At 50.0% G+C, this 14,703-nt stretch overlaps 1 protein-coding gene across 2 annotated transcripts in view; it reads left to right on the top strand.

The window, feature by feature from the left end:
• Positions 1-14,703, top strand: part of SRF (serum response factor) — a 532,155-nt gene that overhangs the window by 88,261 nt on the left and 429,191 nt on the right. For both annotated transcript variants that reach the window (XM_069608882.1, XM_069608883.1), the window contains exon 2: positions 7,059-7,325. In XM_069608882.1, coding sequence (XP_069464983.1) covers positions 7,059-7,325 — 267 coding nt within the window. The remainder of the gene's footprint in view (positions 1-7,058; positions 7,326-14,703) is intronic.

The raw sequence follows: 14,703 nt of genomic DNA, 5'->3' as shown, positions 1-14,703 counted from the left end.
GCGGCCAGGTAGAAAGCGGGGGGGGGGGTGCGGCCTCCACATCGACTTCCCCACCGGACGGCGAGGGAAAGAAATTGGACGCTATGGGACGCAGGGTCATCTCGTCTGCAGCGACGACGATTAAAGCGGCCAACGCCTTGGCTATCGTAGCCCGCTACGACAGGGAGCTATGGTACAAACTGGCTCCCCTGCTGGACTTCCTACCGGACGACAAGAGGGCGGATGCCCTGGAGATCCTACAGGAAGGTGAGGTGGCGTCGGACCACGCCATCACTATTGCGACGGACATCGCCGACACTGGGTTTCGCCAGTTGGGCAACGGCGTGTGCCTTAGGCGGCGTGGATGGCTCAAGGCTACGGACTTCCGTCAAGACGTACAGACCAGAGTCCTGGACATGCCGTTCGATGGGAACAACCTGTTTGGGAAAACAGTGGACGATTCCCTTCAGGCCATTAAAGCGGACACTGAGACGGCCCGGGCCCTTGGGGTTCTGCAGCAACGATGGACGCCCTTTCGGAGCAGCGGAGGCAAGGGCGCCGCCAAAGGTTCCGGCGGCGGTTTCTCCACCTACCGTCAAGCGGCCCGCTCGTCGTCTCAGGAGGCCTACAGAGGACGAGGCAAGTCTGGCGGACCCCGCCGTCGTCGCCAAGGAGGTCAAGGCGGCAAAGCCTCGTCGAAACAGGATTGAACCGGCCGTGGGGTCGGGCCCCCACCGAAGCACCCCGGTGGGAGGCCGGCTGGCGAGCTTCGTCAGCGTGTGGGAGTCCATCTCCACCGACCGTTGGGTGCTGGACGCCTTAGCCCGGGGCCACGCGCTCGAGTTTCAAAGAAGGTGCCCGCGCGTCCCCCCCGTGGCCAGGAAAGAGCTTCACGTCCCTCAGCTTCTCCTGGAGGTAAGGGCGATGCTCAGGAAGGGCGCCATCGAACTCGTCCCAAAGAGGCTTCGGGGCTCCGGAGTTTACTCGAGATACTTCCTTGTGAAGAAGAAGACGGGAGGATGGCGCCCCATCCTAGACCTGCGACGTCTGAACAAGTTCATCAAGGCGCAGAAGTTCCGGATGGTCACCCTCCAGCACGTCCCGGGTCAGCTGGAGGAGGGAGACTTCCTGTCGTCGTTGGATTTGGAGGATGCCTACTTCCATATTCCCATCCTAAAGGGGCACCGAAAATTCCTCAGGTTTGTGGTCCAAGGGCGTCACTACCAGTTCAAAGCCCTCCCCTTCGGACTACGGTCGGCACCCAGGGTATTCACCAAGTGCCTTCCACCGGTGGCGGCGCAGCTGCGCCGCGAGGGGATCCACGTCTACCCCTACCTGGACGACTGGCTCATCCGAGCCAAGACGAGGGAGCTCGCCGTGGAGCACACGGCAAGGACCGTCCACCTTCTCACGGACCTGGGATTCTCCGTGAACTACGCCAAGTCCCACCTGGTACCCGCGCAAAACGCACTGTTTCTGGGAGCGAAGCTCGACACAGTGTCCCTTCTGGCCTCCCCGTCGGAGGAAAGGACCAGGTCCATCCTGGGCAAGGTACAGCGGATGTTGGTTTCCGACGCGGCCAAGGTGAGGTCCATCAAGTCCCTCCTCGGAATGATGTCTTCTTGCATCTACCTCATTCCCATGTGCAGGCTCCGGATGCGCCCGTTGCAGGAGTTCCTGGACGCGCGCTGGATCCAAACGACGGGCGGCTTCGAAGAGAGGATCACACTCGACGAGAGTTTCCGCCGAGCGGTCCGGTGGTGGGGCACCCGCGCGCATCTGACGGCGGGCATGGACTTCCAGACCCCAGACCACCAGGAGACAGTGACCACGGATGCCTCCCTGGAAGGGTGGGGAGCGCCCACCGAAAATCTGCACGCGAGAGGCCTTTGGCTCCCGACGGAGAAGTCCCTCCATATCAACGTCCTAGAGCTCCGTGCAGTGTTCTGGGCCCTCGGGTCCTTCCTTCCGTCCCTCAAGGGCAAGGTGGTGAGGATCTTCACCGACAACACCACCACCATGTTTTACATCAGGAAACAGGGCGGAACCAGGTCCCTAGCACTCTCCAAGGAGGCGCAGGACCTGTGGCATTGGGCCGTCGCCCAAAGGATGTTTCTGGTGCCGTTTCATCTGGCAGGGATAAAAAAACACCATCGCCAACTCACTCAGCAGGGAGCTGCGCTCGTGCCACGAGTGGGAACTACGGCAGGATCTAGTGGATCGCCTCTTCCGACGGTAGGGCACACCCCAGATCGACCTGTTCGCGACGGCGACGAACTCCAAGTGCCGGAGGTTCGCCAGCAGGTTTCCCCAGGCGAGGAGCATGGGCGATGCTTTCTCGTTCCCCTGGCAGGGCCTGTTCCTCTACGCGTTCCCTCCTTTGCCACTGCTAATCCGGCTCGTCAACCAGCTCAAGAGGTCACGGTGCAGGATGATCCTCGTCGCACCTGCGTGGCCGAGGCAGATATGGTTCCCGGACCTTCTGGACTTGTCAGCGTCCCCGCCAATCAAGCTGCCGGTGGACGCGGATCTACTCTCCAGGGAAGGAGGCGCCATCCTCCACCACGACCCGAAATCGCTGAACTTGCAGGCCTGGCTCCTGCAGCGCTAGAGTTTGGGGGATACGACATACCGGCCGACTGCAGAGAGGTTCTTGCAAAGGCCAGGGCATCCTCGACTCTTAAATGCTACGGACACAAATGGAAGAGGTTCTCTGTCTGGTGCCACGCACAGAAGATTAACCCTCTACGGATTACGGCTCCCCAGGTACTGCTGTACCTGCTGACGCTGGCCAAAGCTGGTCTGGCACACGCGTCGTCCAAGATTCATCTTGCTGCGATCTCCCGATACACCAGAACCATTCTTCAACATCCGTTGAAGAATGGAACAGTTATTTGCAGTCAAAAAGCAGGTCCAGAACCTTATCCTGGACCTCCTTAGGGAACTTTGTGGCATGAAACCAAGCCTGACAAGAGTTGTCGACACCAAGCAAGAGGCCCTGAGCCGAGGTGTCAACATGATGAGCCCCGGCCTCGAGCAGATCCTGTGCCAGAACTCTGGCATCCGACAAGCCACCCTTAAAATCATCCAGATAGTCCACAGGAATGAACTACTCAAATTCAGATGGACCTTTCCACATTTTCATATTTGCCACCCTTAAGATGAGCTCTGCGTTTGCCTGGTGCAACTGCAGGGCCGAATTAGCGAAGATCTTTCTCCCCAAGAAGTCAAGCAACTTGTCCTCCATGGCCAGAACCTGGGCTGCCGCTGTAGAAGATGCAGAAGCCGGTCTGGACTGTAGCGTGGCAGCCGCCACCACTGTGGAGGAAGGGAGCGACGTGTGAAGCCTATAACGAGCGTCAATCCGTCAAGGCGGACGTCCTTGTGGTCTCATCGTCTGGTGAAAGAGTTCATGAAGGGACTGTTCAGATCGCTCCCGCCGGTGAAGGCTCCGGCCCCGGCGTGGGAGCTCAACGTGGTGCTGACCAAGCTCATGGGACCTCCGTTCGAGCCTCTGCACTCGGCCCCGTTGAAGTTTGTCGTGGAAAACAGCGTTTCTTGTGGCCATCACCTCCGCACGACGGGTGGGAGAGATCCAGGCCCTTTCCTGCAAGGCCCCGTGCTTGACTTTTCACGACACGAGGGTAGTGCTCAGGATGCACCCCTCCTTCATGCCCAAGGTACCGTCGGACTTCCATCTCAACGAACCCTTGGTGTTGCCTGTGTTCTTCCCGTCGCCTTCGTCGCCGGCTGAGAGGACTTTGCACTCGCTGGATGTGGCTAGAGCGCTGAAGTTCTACGTGGACCGCACGAAGTGTTTTCGGAAGACGTCGCAACTCTTTGTGAACTTTGGACCTGTCAATCAGGGGAAGGCTCTCTCGAAGGCTTCCATTTCCAGATGGCTCTCCGGCTGTATCATCTGTCATCGGTTGGCAAACCGACCGCTGCCTGGCCGTCCGAGAGCCCATTCCACCAGAGCGATCCCAGCTACCACGGCGTTCCTTTCTGGTGTGCCCCTGCTGGACATATGTAGGGCTGCTACGTGGAGGTCGACGCACACCTTCACGAAATTCTACTGCGTCGATCGGGATTCCAGGGAGGAGTCCAGGGTCGGCCAAGCAGTGCTGCGCAACCTGTTCGCCTGAGGTGAGCCTGGTGAGGAGGTAAGATGCTTAATGTTGAGTTTGATGTAATGCTTAATGTTGAGCCTTTGCCACCTCCCGTGGTTGTGCATGTGTGTACTGCTATGTATTCTTTATTCATGAGCATGTGAATCCATGCCAGACCCCATGCTGGAGAAGGAACAAGTTACGTACCTGTAACTGTTGTTCTCCAGCATGGGTCTGGCATGGATTCACATGCGAACCCTCCCGCCTACCCCTCTGCGGCTCTTCACTTGGTCATACTGCCACTTCACGTGCTTCCAAATCTGAAGATGGCTGCCAGAGGCGGTGCTTAGGGAGAGGGCAGTCATTGGCTGTGGTCAGTATGACGCAGAGACCAGTGATTGGTTATTACTACGAAAGACAGATCAGAAACGAAACTGATACTGGTTTTTTCTTTACCGAGGATTCCCAGCCTGACGACGGGGAATATTCATGAGCATGTGAATCCATGCCAGACACATGCTGGAGAACAACAGTTACAGGTAAGTAACTTGTTTCTTTCTTTGTTTCTTTCTTTCTTTCTTTGTTTCTTTCTTTGTTTCTTTCTTTGTTTCTTTCTTTGTTTCTTTCTTTGATCCTTTCTTTTTGTCTTTCTTTGTTTCGGAAAATTGTGTATTTGTATCATGCGTACTGAAAAACACAAAATTATGAATTGGTTACTTCACCATATTTAGCTACAGCAAGAAGAGGGTCAGTCTCTTTTCTATCCCCTCAGTCTAGGTAGGCGGCCCATCACCTCTATCTAGGAAAATGCATCTCATTAGGGAGAGCTAGCACCGGTTGGAGGTGTCCTACTAGGTTATTGATTGACAACTGAAATCACTATAAACCGGTTTGAAAGTGGACCTGACTCAAAGCGGGACTAAAAATGGTGCAAATCTCACAGTAACAATATCCAAACATGGATAAACTTCTGCCACAAAATTCCGATCTGGTGAAACCTCAGTGATCAATGTGGTGGAACCTCACAGTAGCAATAGTCAAATATGATGGTCACTATAAGTGTGCGTGTGCGCGTGCGTGTGTGTGTGTGTGTGTGTGTGTGTGTGTGTGTGTTGCTATGCTGATAGTCTAGGTCAAAGTAAGGCTCATATCACCCAACATCGATCGACCAATCTCGTCCCTTAACTTGCCATGCAGGATTGGCTGTTGGATGATTGAGATTCCTCGTTCTTGCCCTTGTGTGTTCCTGGCATTCAACTTTGCATGACCAATTCTTGTTTCCGGCACATCTGCCAGACAGCTCACCATAATTTCTCCTGGTTTACTGGGAGGAATATTTAAAAACCTCCTGGCAAAGAAGACTCCACAGTTCAAGGGCATTCTTGAGCACAACTAGCAGTGCCTACATCTAGTACCCAGAAACCAATGTACTTGAAACTGCCTTCATGGAAAATTGCTTGGCATCACTCCTTTGTTTTCCCAATCAAAATGACTGTTTGTTCAATGACCAATTATCACATACTCGACCCCTACTACCACAAACCTACACCCCCTAACCTTCTTGTAAATTTCAATTTGTCTTGTTCCTTTTCTACCCCTCTCACCCCAACCCACCCAATGTCTTTTCCTGCACAGAACTGTCTGGCTCACCCAGTGTGAGGGGGACTGTGAACTAAGATGGGGGGGGGGCTAAAAAGTTGCAAACTGCAAGCTAGGCAGAAAAGTCAATCAATGCCAGTTGTCACCATAAACGCGACATCCAATTTCCTACTCCCAGTGAATTGTCAGTCCAATGGCTAGTTGTGGACTGGTTTAGAAGTACCGTAGTCGCCAAGTTGGTTGAGAAACCTTTGTTTTCCCCTATTGGTGACTGCTCTGGCTGAACACACTGCAGGATACTCCTTGGTCTCTCTATTTGCGCTGTTCATATCACCTCTTTATCCCTGACCATTACTCTGTTCCTCACACAGTGGCCAGTGCCATAGTTCTCTTCTAGATCCTATGGCCTTACTTAAGCTAGTCCAACACCAGGATATGATGCATGAGGGTCGCTAAGGTGGTTCAGGGTCCCAGATGCTCCGATTTCTGGGGAGCAGCCCTTGTGGTTCATGTTGCTCAACTCCAGTGGTGATCTCAACGGGGAGAGGAGCTGAATGGCTTGGGGAAGAGAGAACATGGGAAGATCCCATAAGGGAATGACTGGGTGCATCACTGTCCCTGCTGAAAGAGTACTATTAGTATGTGTAACAAAGTTTAGTGTGTTGGCACTGCTCTCTATATCTGAGGCAACAGGAATGGGTATTGCTCACAACCTATATTGCTGGATCCAACAGCCATACCCATACGTTTGCTGCGCTGAGTGTTCAGTAAAGGTCAGAAGTTCTGTTCCCGGGAAGCTGTGTTGAGGGTTATTTTTGGGAACGCATCTAATATTTTTGGTTACACCTTGTACTGGATTGATTAATTCTTTGGAACCTTATCAGTATGCTGGAAGAGAGCTGGGAGAGTTCTATAATAAAACGTGTTCAAGAAGAGTTGCACTCAACCTGGATATCTCTCCCCATTATCCCCCTTTTCCCACCAATACCATTCTGGTGAACAAAATGTATTTGTGTGTGTGTTTTTTTTTTTTTTATTTTTTATTTTTTTTTTTGAAATCAAGTTGGCATCCTTCGGTCACAAAATGGAGCTTAGGTCTGGAAAATTGAGTGGGGAGTAAAATGGATGCTGTAGGACAATAACAGATGAATTGTACACAGGTCTACCCCTCTTCCCCCCCCCCCCCCACAAGATATGTGCCAACTCAGCAGATTTCCTATGGAATTGCTGAATTGTTAACTTAAAGGGTGAGAATTATTCTGCAGTGAATTGTCCAGTGTCTCTACTTACTACATACTTTTCATTTATTGATCTGTACATCTACTAAACTTGTTTCTCATGTGTTGACCCGTGCTTGATATTTTCTTGCAGGCCTATGAACTGTCAACACTAACAGGGACTCAGGTTTTGCTTCTTGTTGCCAGTGAAACTGGCCATGTATACACCTTTGCAACACGCAAGCTGCAGCCCATGATTACCAGTGAGACTGGGAAAGCACTGATCCAGACTTGTCTGAATTCTCCAGACTCGCCTCCTCGTTCAGACCCCACAACGGACCAGCGCATGAGTGCCACGGGTTTTGAAGAGACGGATCTTACCTACCAAGTGTCTGAGTCAGACAGCAGTGGAGAAACTAAGGTAGATTTAAGTCTCATCAATGGTTCACTTGCCTCCATCACTACTGTGCACAGAGCCTTGTTTGTCAGTGACCTGTCTGAAGGACAGTAGAATGTTGAGTGGCTGCCAGGGATGCACATTGATCGAAGATAACCTGAACTTGTGGGAGGTTTACATTTTGAGTGGGCTGCACTTGGACTGATATTTTAAGTGATATAGGGGTTGCATTTGTGTAATAGCTTCTATAGGCATCACCCACCAATGTTTGCGACAGTCTCATCCAGTGCTGACCATGATTAACACATCTGAACATTCCCTGTAGGCTCTAGTTAATACTGCAGTGTGTGAACCATTCCAGAACATCAGTTAGACATGTACTAAATGACTTACTGGTGGAAGTTCATGCAGTACTGGGGCATTGAGATGCCCGCTCATCATACGAGTACTAGTGTCAGGCTGCCTATCATCTGCTTGCAGACCCAAAGGGCCGGATCATGGGGTCTGCTTAGGTATGTGTTTCTCCTTGTTTGTTCAACATTATTAAGTGAGTAGAGCAGTGAATTGGGGTAAAGTTGAAATAAGAGGAAAGGGCAATTGTTGAGAAGTTACCTTGAGCATACTGAGAAACCTGGAAGCTAGGTGCACTTAGCACTCCATACCATAGGCTGTGAGCATGTCTGGCTTGTTCATGAGAATCCAGTGGAGTTGTGTAAGAGCTGTTAAACTGAAGCTCTCCAAAGTTTCCTTGGGAATCTGGCTGCATACTTTGGCACCACTAGAAATTTTTAAATGACTATTGTGGGAGGCCTTAAAGTACTGCATTGCAGTAGTCCAGGTGAGTAGACAGTTGTGTTCATCACTGGCCTCGGGTGAACAGTGAAAACAAGCGTTCTGAATAGGGAAAACCACAACTGAAATGTTCTGCTTGCCAGAAGAGCATGTGAAAGTTGGTTCTCTAAAGTGATCCTCAAATTGGACACCATGTCCAATGAGGAGGGATATGGCCCCAGAACAGCTGACCAGAAACCCCCATACCAGATGTTTGGAGGGGTATATTTGATCTTCACCTCTCTTGCTGGCATTATATTTTAGTTTTTGAGTATCCATCCAGTTGGGGACCATTTTCCTGCAGGTGGTTGTTTTTACACTTTGTTTTCCCATTAGGACTAAAAGACTTGTTTTTTCGGAAATATATCAAATTAATGCAGGCATTTAACCCTTGGCTACATGTAAACATTGCAAAAAATGGAGGCATATGACAGTCCTGTGGCACTCCACAGATGACCCAACTGTTTTTAAAGATACTAGCAGAGCAAATATCATTTGGTGAAGCAGTGGGTTGGATTTCTATAAAGGATTGGCAACTTGAACCTGTCGTGGAGAGGAAAGTGTTCAACCAAGATGCCAAAAAATCAAGTGCCTTCCTGAAAGAGTTTTTAGTTCTAACTGAAGGTTGTATGATCAGTTTTTGCAAGGAAACAGTGGGTTCCGTCAGATCTTTAATTCTTTCTAGTTGCTGAGAACATAGTTTTGACAATTGGGAGATTCTTTGAGTATTGGAGTTTAACTTTTTTATATATCACTTTGTTTTAAAAAGGTAACATAACAAACACCATTGCTTGGTTAGCCATCATCAAATGAATGCCATCAAAATCGGAGTATAGCCACAGAGGGAAGACCCAATGGGTAACAACTTCATCAGTATATCACACACAGAGCCAAAATCAACCTGCCCCCTCCGACACGCCCCTCACCGTTCAGTATTTTTGTTAATATCTGTTAGCATTATAAACTTGCCTCTCAAGAGACATGCATCTGTCCACCTTAGCCGTCTACTGAGTATTGGGCGATCCGCTAAGCCACCACATTGCTGCAGTAATCTTTTGTTTGCCACTGTGGGATAGACAAAAACATTGTTTTCATACTTTGTGAGCCTTGTCTCTCCTCAAATCCCGAGCAGTACTAGTTTCGGATCGCAGGGCACCTGAGACCTCACCAGTGGTGTTAGCCTACGAATGCACTTCCCCCCAGAAGACTTGGAAGTATTCAAATTCCCATAATATGTGGAAGAAGGTACCCCTCCCCTGCCTCCCACATCTGGCTGATATCGCGGTCTGCTATGGCCCAGTTAACCATTGTCATCCGGGAGTAGTATACCCGATGAAGTATTTTGTTGTATTCGACTTCCCGTTGGAACATGAGCACCTCTACCCACTCCTCATGGTCCAAGAGCCCAACATCTCATTCCCATCTATTCCTGAGCTGGGTCAATTCCTTAACTCCAAATGTGGTTAGTACCTGAAGAGAATTTCTTGTCCTTAATTATAGTTTGCTTTTAATGTGTGGCTGCAATTCTTTAATTTGTTTGGTTATCTGAACATTTTCTAATTCGTCACTCAAATGCTAATCTGCAGATTAACACGTTTTCCTAAACCAACGGGATAGCTGACCACAGGTGATATTTTTTCCTTAATGTTAGGTGATTAATCCCTTTTTTTTTGTTTTTTTTCTTCATAGTCCTCTAAGCCTATTTGCTGGCTTTTTAGTGTACTGGCTTATTTTTCTCAAGTCTCACTGAATACAGCAACTCTTAATATGCTAACATGGTACCCTTAATGCTATGTGTGCCTGGATATTCCCAAAGTGCCTCATTTCATATCTGGGTGATTCCCGTCACCTACAAAGTGTACTGGCTTCAGCTCTATTTTTTTGTAAATTCTGTATACTTTTTCATACAAATTTAACCCACATGCCCCTCTTCATTTGAAACATAACCGTGCAAAAGCATTTTCCAAATTTTGTTCCACCTCCCTCCGACAAATCTTCCCCTAACTCCCCTCCACCCTGAAGTCTCTCCCCTTCTCCCCCCAACTCCCTCTGCAACAAGTGTCCAATCAACATTTGTATCTAGCATGTGGCTTCTCGTAATACATTTATAGTTTGTTGTATGAGAACACTCTTTCCATCTCATGTCATGGCTTAGTGAAGAACGTATATGACTATAGTCTACTTTGGGGCTGAGCTGTATTATTGCAGAATCTGACTCTATTTTAGTACCCTTGACGCTGTGCATCATGCAGGGACCCTGTTATATTCTCCATCTCAAAGATTTCTCTTGGTTTTAGCACCTACTTTCTCTTAGTGGGTGACCTGACATTTTTCCACCCTAGAGCGATACATGCTCTTGCCACCAGGAGCAGAAAGTGCACCATGTGTGGCAGACGCTTACATTTACCTTCTATCTCCTCCACCAGTGCCAATAACAGTTCTGTGAGTCTCTCCACCCGTCAAGGTTTCTAATCCAGCCTAGGACATCCTTCCAAAATATGCACACCCCTGGGCATGCCCACCACATGTGCCATTACGTGGCTCTTTGGCCACACCACTCTCCAACAGGACCGGTTGTTAGGCAGAATTATATGCAGTACCCATTGGGAACACTACACAGAATTAAGACTCCAAGTGACAGTACAATTTCACCTTTGGTACAAGCCTGTACTACACAGTTGTAGTGGTAGCAGTAGCGGAGCAGCCAGACCTATCTGAAGAGTAAGTGAGCAGTACAAGTGTTTACACAAGGGACAGTAATTACTATGGTTCAGGCAAACACTGACTCAAGGTTTCTAAGTAAAAGAATTTCTGAGGCTTGTGGAATCTGCTTAGATCACATGCTGTGCATAGGCCGACATCTAGTGGAAGCTGCGGAGTATTAGTTGGTTTTTCGAAACTCGAAAATGGGCGTTGACACAGGGCGTGCCAGTAATACTATCCCAAGTGCGACGTCCACTGTACCCATGATCCCTCATGCGTGTAGGACCCTCAGATTGTTTTTTTCCACCATACTTGTCGGAAGCATTGCATGGAGTTCCCTGGCTTTAAGCCAGTTTGACCAAAAAATCGATATGAATTTCCCCGTTCTTTCACTCCCACGTCAAGACATCAAAGATGGACGCCGGTCCGAAGAACTAACAACCGTCGAGAGCTGCACGACAGACTTTGGGCCTTGGAAGGCCCCTGGCCTCGGACTGAGCCTTGGAAGGCCTCTGGCCTCGGCCCTGCAAGTAGGGAGAGTGGGGGCTGGAAACATACTCTTAATTTTCCTACACACACTAGCACGCTGCCATAAGGTGACATATGGAGAGTCCTCCCAAGTGCAACCGCAAGTATCCTTGGCTTGACAAACACGCCACCTGTAATCTCTGCTTGCCGAGGGACCACCCCGAAGCTAACTGCAGAGCGCGTAGGCTTTTTAAAGCTAAAACACTCAAGGACTGCTCCACTAAACGTTGGGCCCACCACGTCAGGCAGCTCGAGGCCATGGAAGCGGTGGGTGCCTTCAGTGATGGCAGCGACGCCACCCATTCGGATGGCGAGGGCATAGGGTTGTCGAAATACACCCATGCACTAGTCCCCGACCTCGGAGGATTGTCCGACAGGGCAGTTATGGGGAGCACACCCGGCGACACGAGCGCTACCCTTTCTTCTTCTACATCTAAACACGTTCCAGGTCGAGATCGCAGCACGACACACTGTAGCCGTCCACAGTTGCCAAGAGTGCCTCGCTCCCTAAAGTAACGGAGGTTCGTTCGTCAGGAGACGAGTCTGACCTCCATCCTCCATCCCCAAGCCGCATACCCAAAATCTGCTCCGGCAGCACGTTCTGCATCTGCCTCCGAGTCCCGATGTGCGCACTCTAAAGAGAGAGAGAAAGTACCCCCGAATCTCGACGCCAGGCGTCCAAAGATTCCGAAAAGGCCAAACCGTCAGGGAAACACTCTTCTACTCACGGGAAAGGGGACAAACGGCAGGAAAGGTCTACACTTGCAACTTCTACACCCCAGGTACACAACAACAAACACAAGTCGTCAGATGGGGACAAATCTAAGACCCCTGTCCCTGTGTCTTCACCCAGGTTAGCCCCTCCCACCTCTTACGATTTGGGATTAGAAGAGGAACCTCATCAGGATTACTTGCCACTTTTGGCAGAGAATGGAGCACCATGGACATAGACAAGGTGATGAGGAGAATGTCTTCCTTAGCTAATTATCATGAAAAAAATCCACAGCATTTTCTTAGCTATACCCCTGACGATGCTACTCCTTCAGGATCCAAGGACCCCCAGCCTCCTAACAAGAGATCTCGGAATGATAATCCAGCTCAGGGACTGTCTTCAGACCCTTACCATATTCAGCCTTACCAACAGTATGGGGATGACCCAGACGTTTTGGTGCTGGACGACCAAACTGGGGTGGAGTATTATGGAGATGACGAGGGCCAGGAGGAGGAGGAGGAGGAGGAGGATGGACTCCCCGGTTAACAAGGAACCAAAGGTTTCTGACTCCTCTATAGATAACCAGCCCCATCTAAATCAGGTCTTGGCTAAAGCTGCAGAGCACTTCCACATAGATACGCAGGGGGCACGGGAAGAGAGGGACTTTGCAGAGGAGTTAGTGGGGGACAAAAGACCCATTGCTCAAGCCATTCCTATTCTCAAATCAATCCAATGTAGAATTGATCCTTCCTTTCTCAATCTTAATCTCACTAAGGCTGTGAACCCCAGAATTGAGAAGATGTTCAGGGCCGCCCAATCAGACCCTCTTTACGTAAGGGGTCAACTCGAGCCCGACTCCTTGGTAATCACTAACACCAGAAAGAGAGTGGGGACACCTCTGTCATCAGAGGCTCCCCCCAGACCAGGAGAGCAAAGGAATCTACGGTTTAGGAAGAAAAGTAGCCTCCACTTCTGCTTACCAGGCAAGTATCGCCAACACCACCACTCTGCTGGCAAGCTATAATTTCCACCAGTGGGAGCAGGTAGCAGCTCTCATTGACTCCGCACCGGAACCACTAAAGGGTCAGTTGGCCCAAATTGCATCGGAGGGTAGAGCCGTGTCCGGTTGCATTCTGAAGACTACCTTTGACGCCGCAGATAATGCAGGACGGCTCATTGCAGAAAGCACTGTTATTAAGAGGCACGCTTGGCTAAGACAGTCGGGGTTTAAACCCAAGACCCAGGCAACCCTTATTGACATGCCGGTGGAACTGAATGTCTTGTTTGGCGAAGCGGTAGAGGACGCACTCAAAACTGCCGAAGACTTGTATGATACTCTAAATTCCCTAGGACAGTTGACTAATAAGCCCACTAATCAAAGAAGGAATTCCCAGAGGGGCTCCAATTATTCACAGCGACAGGTTACATCATGGGGTGGCAACCAGCAGACTACCCAAAGTTACAGCAGAGGTAACAAGAGGGCCCCCGTGGTAGAGGCAGCGGCAGCCCCGGCAGAGGCGGCGGTACGCCTCCCGCAAAGCAGTGACATTCCGATCACATCGGACAGATGGGTGCTGTCCACAGTGTCTGCAGGTTACTGCATCGAACCGCAACCACCTTCCATGTCAAAAGATACATTCACTGGACTACCAGAAGATCCTCCTCGAGGAAATTGTCATTCTTCTTGCAAAGGACGCGATAGAACTCATCACGGGCAACCAGGTAAACAACCAGGTAAACAAGGGTATCTATTCAACTTACTTCCTTGTGCCAAAAAAGATTTAACAATGTGCCCAGTATTAGACTTACACCCTGCAAACAAGTATGTCAAGCCCCAAAAACTTTGCATGACTACTCGCCAAGAAGTAATCTCCCTCCTAAAAAGGGGATTACATGGCAACATTGGACATGAAAGATGCCTATTTTTCATATTTCCATGTTCCCAGCGCACAGAAGATTCTTGCGCTTCAAGGTGGACAGTCAGCACTACCAGTTCAAGGTGCTGCCCTTCGGTATATCCTCGGCTCCAAGGGTGTTCACCAAGATACTGGCGGTGGCAGCAGCACACCTATGCAGGGAGGCAATCCCAGTGTACCCTTACCTGGACGACTGGCTCATCACAGGGGAGACCCCAGTAATTTGCAGATCAAACATCCAAAGAACGATCGACCTCTTCTTCGAATTGGGTTTCTCGATCAGCGAGAAAAAAATCAAGCCTGGTGCCAAACGCCTTCAAACAGTTCCTAGGAGCTGTCTTTAAACACTCAAGAGGGATTGGCCTTTCCAGCAGAGGAAAGAATTCGGAATCTACTACTTCAAATTCCTCTATCAGCCCGGTCCCAACATAAGGGTGCGCAAAGCGATGCGTTTGCTAGGCATTATGGCGTCATGTATTTACCTGGACCCCATGCGCGCCTGCGCATGCGACCCATGCAAAAATGGTTGGCGAAACAGTGTTCTAAGGCAAGTTGTCAGTGGGACAATCTAGTGGTCGTTTCACCAACACTTGTACGAAGTCTTAACTGGTGGACAAGAGAACCTGTCAAAGGGGAAACCCTTTTACTATCCGGAGGTACAAGCTGTAGTCACTACAGACGCGTCCCTGTCAGGGTGGGGAGCACACCTCCT

The sequence above is a fragment of the Ambystoma mexicanum genome, chromosome 4q (genome assembly GCF_040938575.1).
Source record: "Ambystoma mexicanum isolate Mex_15411 chromosome 4q, UKY_AmexF1_1, whole genome shotgun sequence".
Classification (NCBI taxonomy): domain Eukaryota; kingdom Metazoa; phylum Chordata; class Amphibia; order Caudata; family Ambystomatidae; genus Ambystoma; species Ambystoma mexicanum.
The sequence above is the reverse complement of the archived record's forward strand: the minus strand, read 5'-3'. Positions and strand labels throughout refer to the sequence as shown.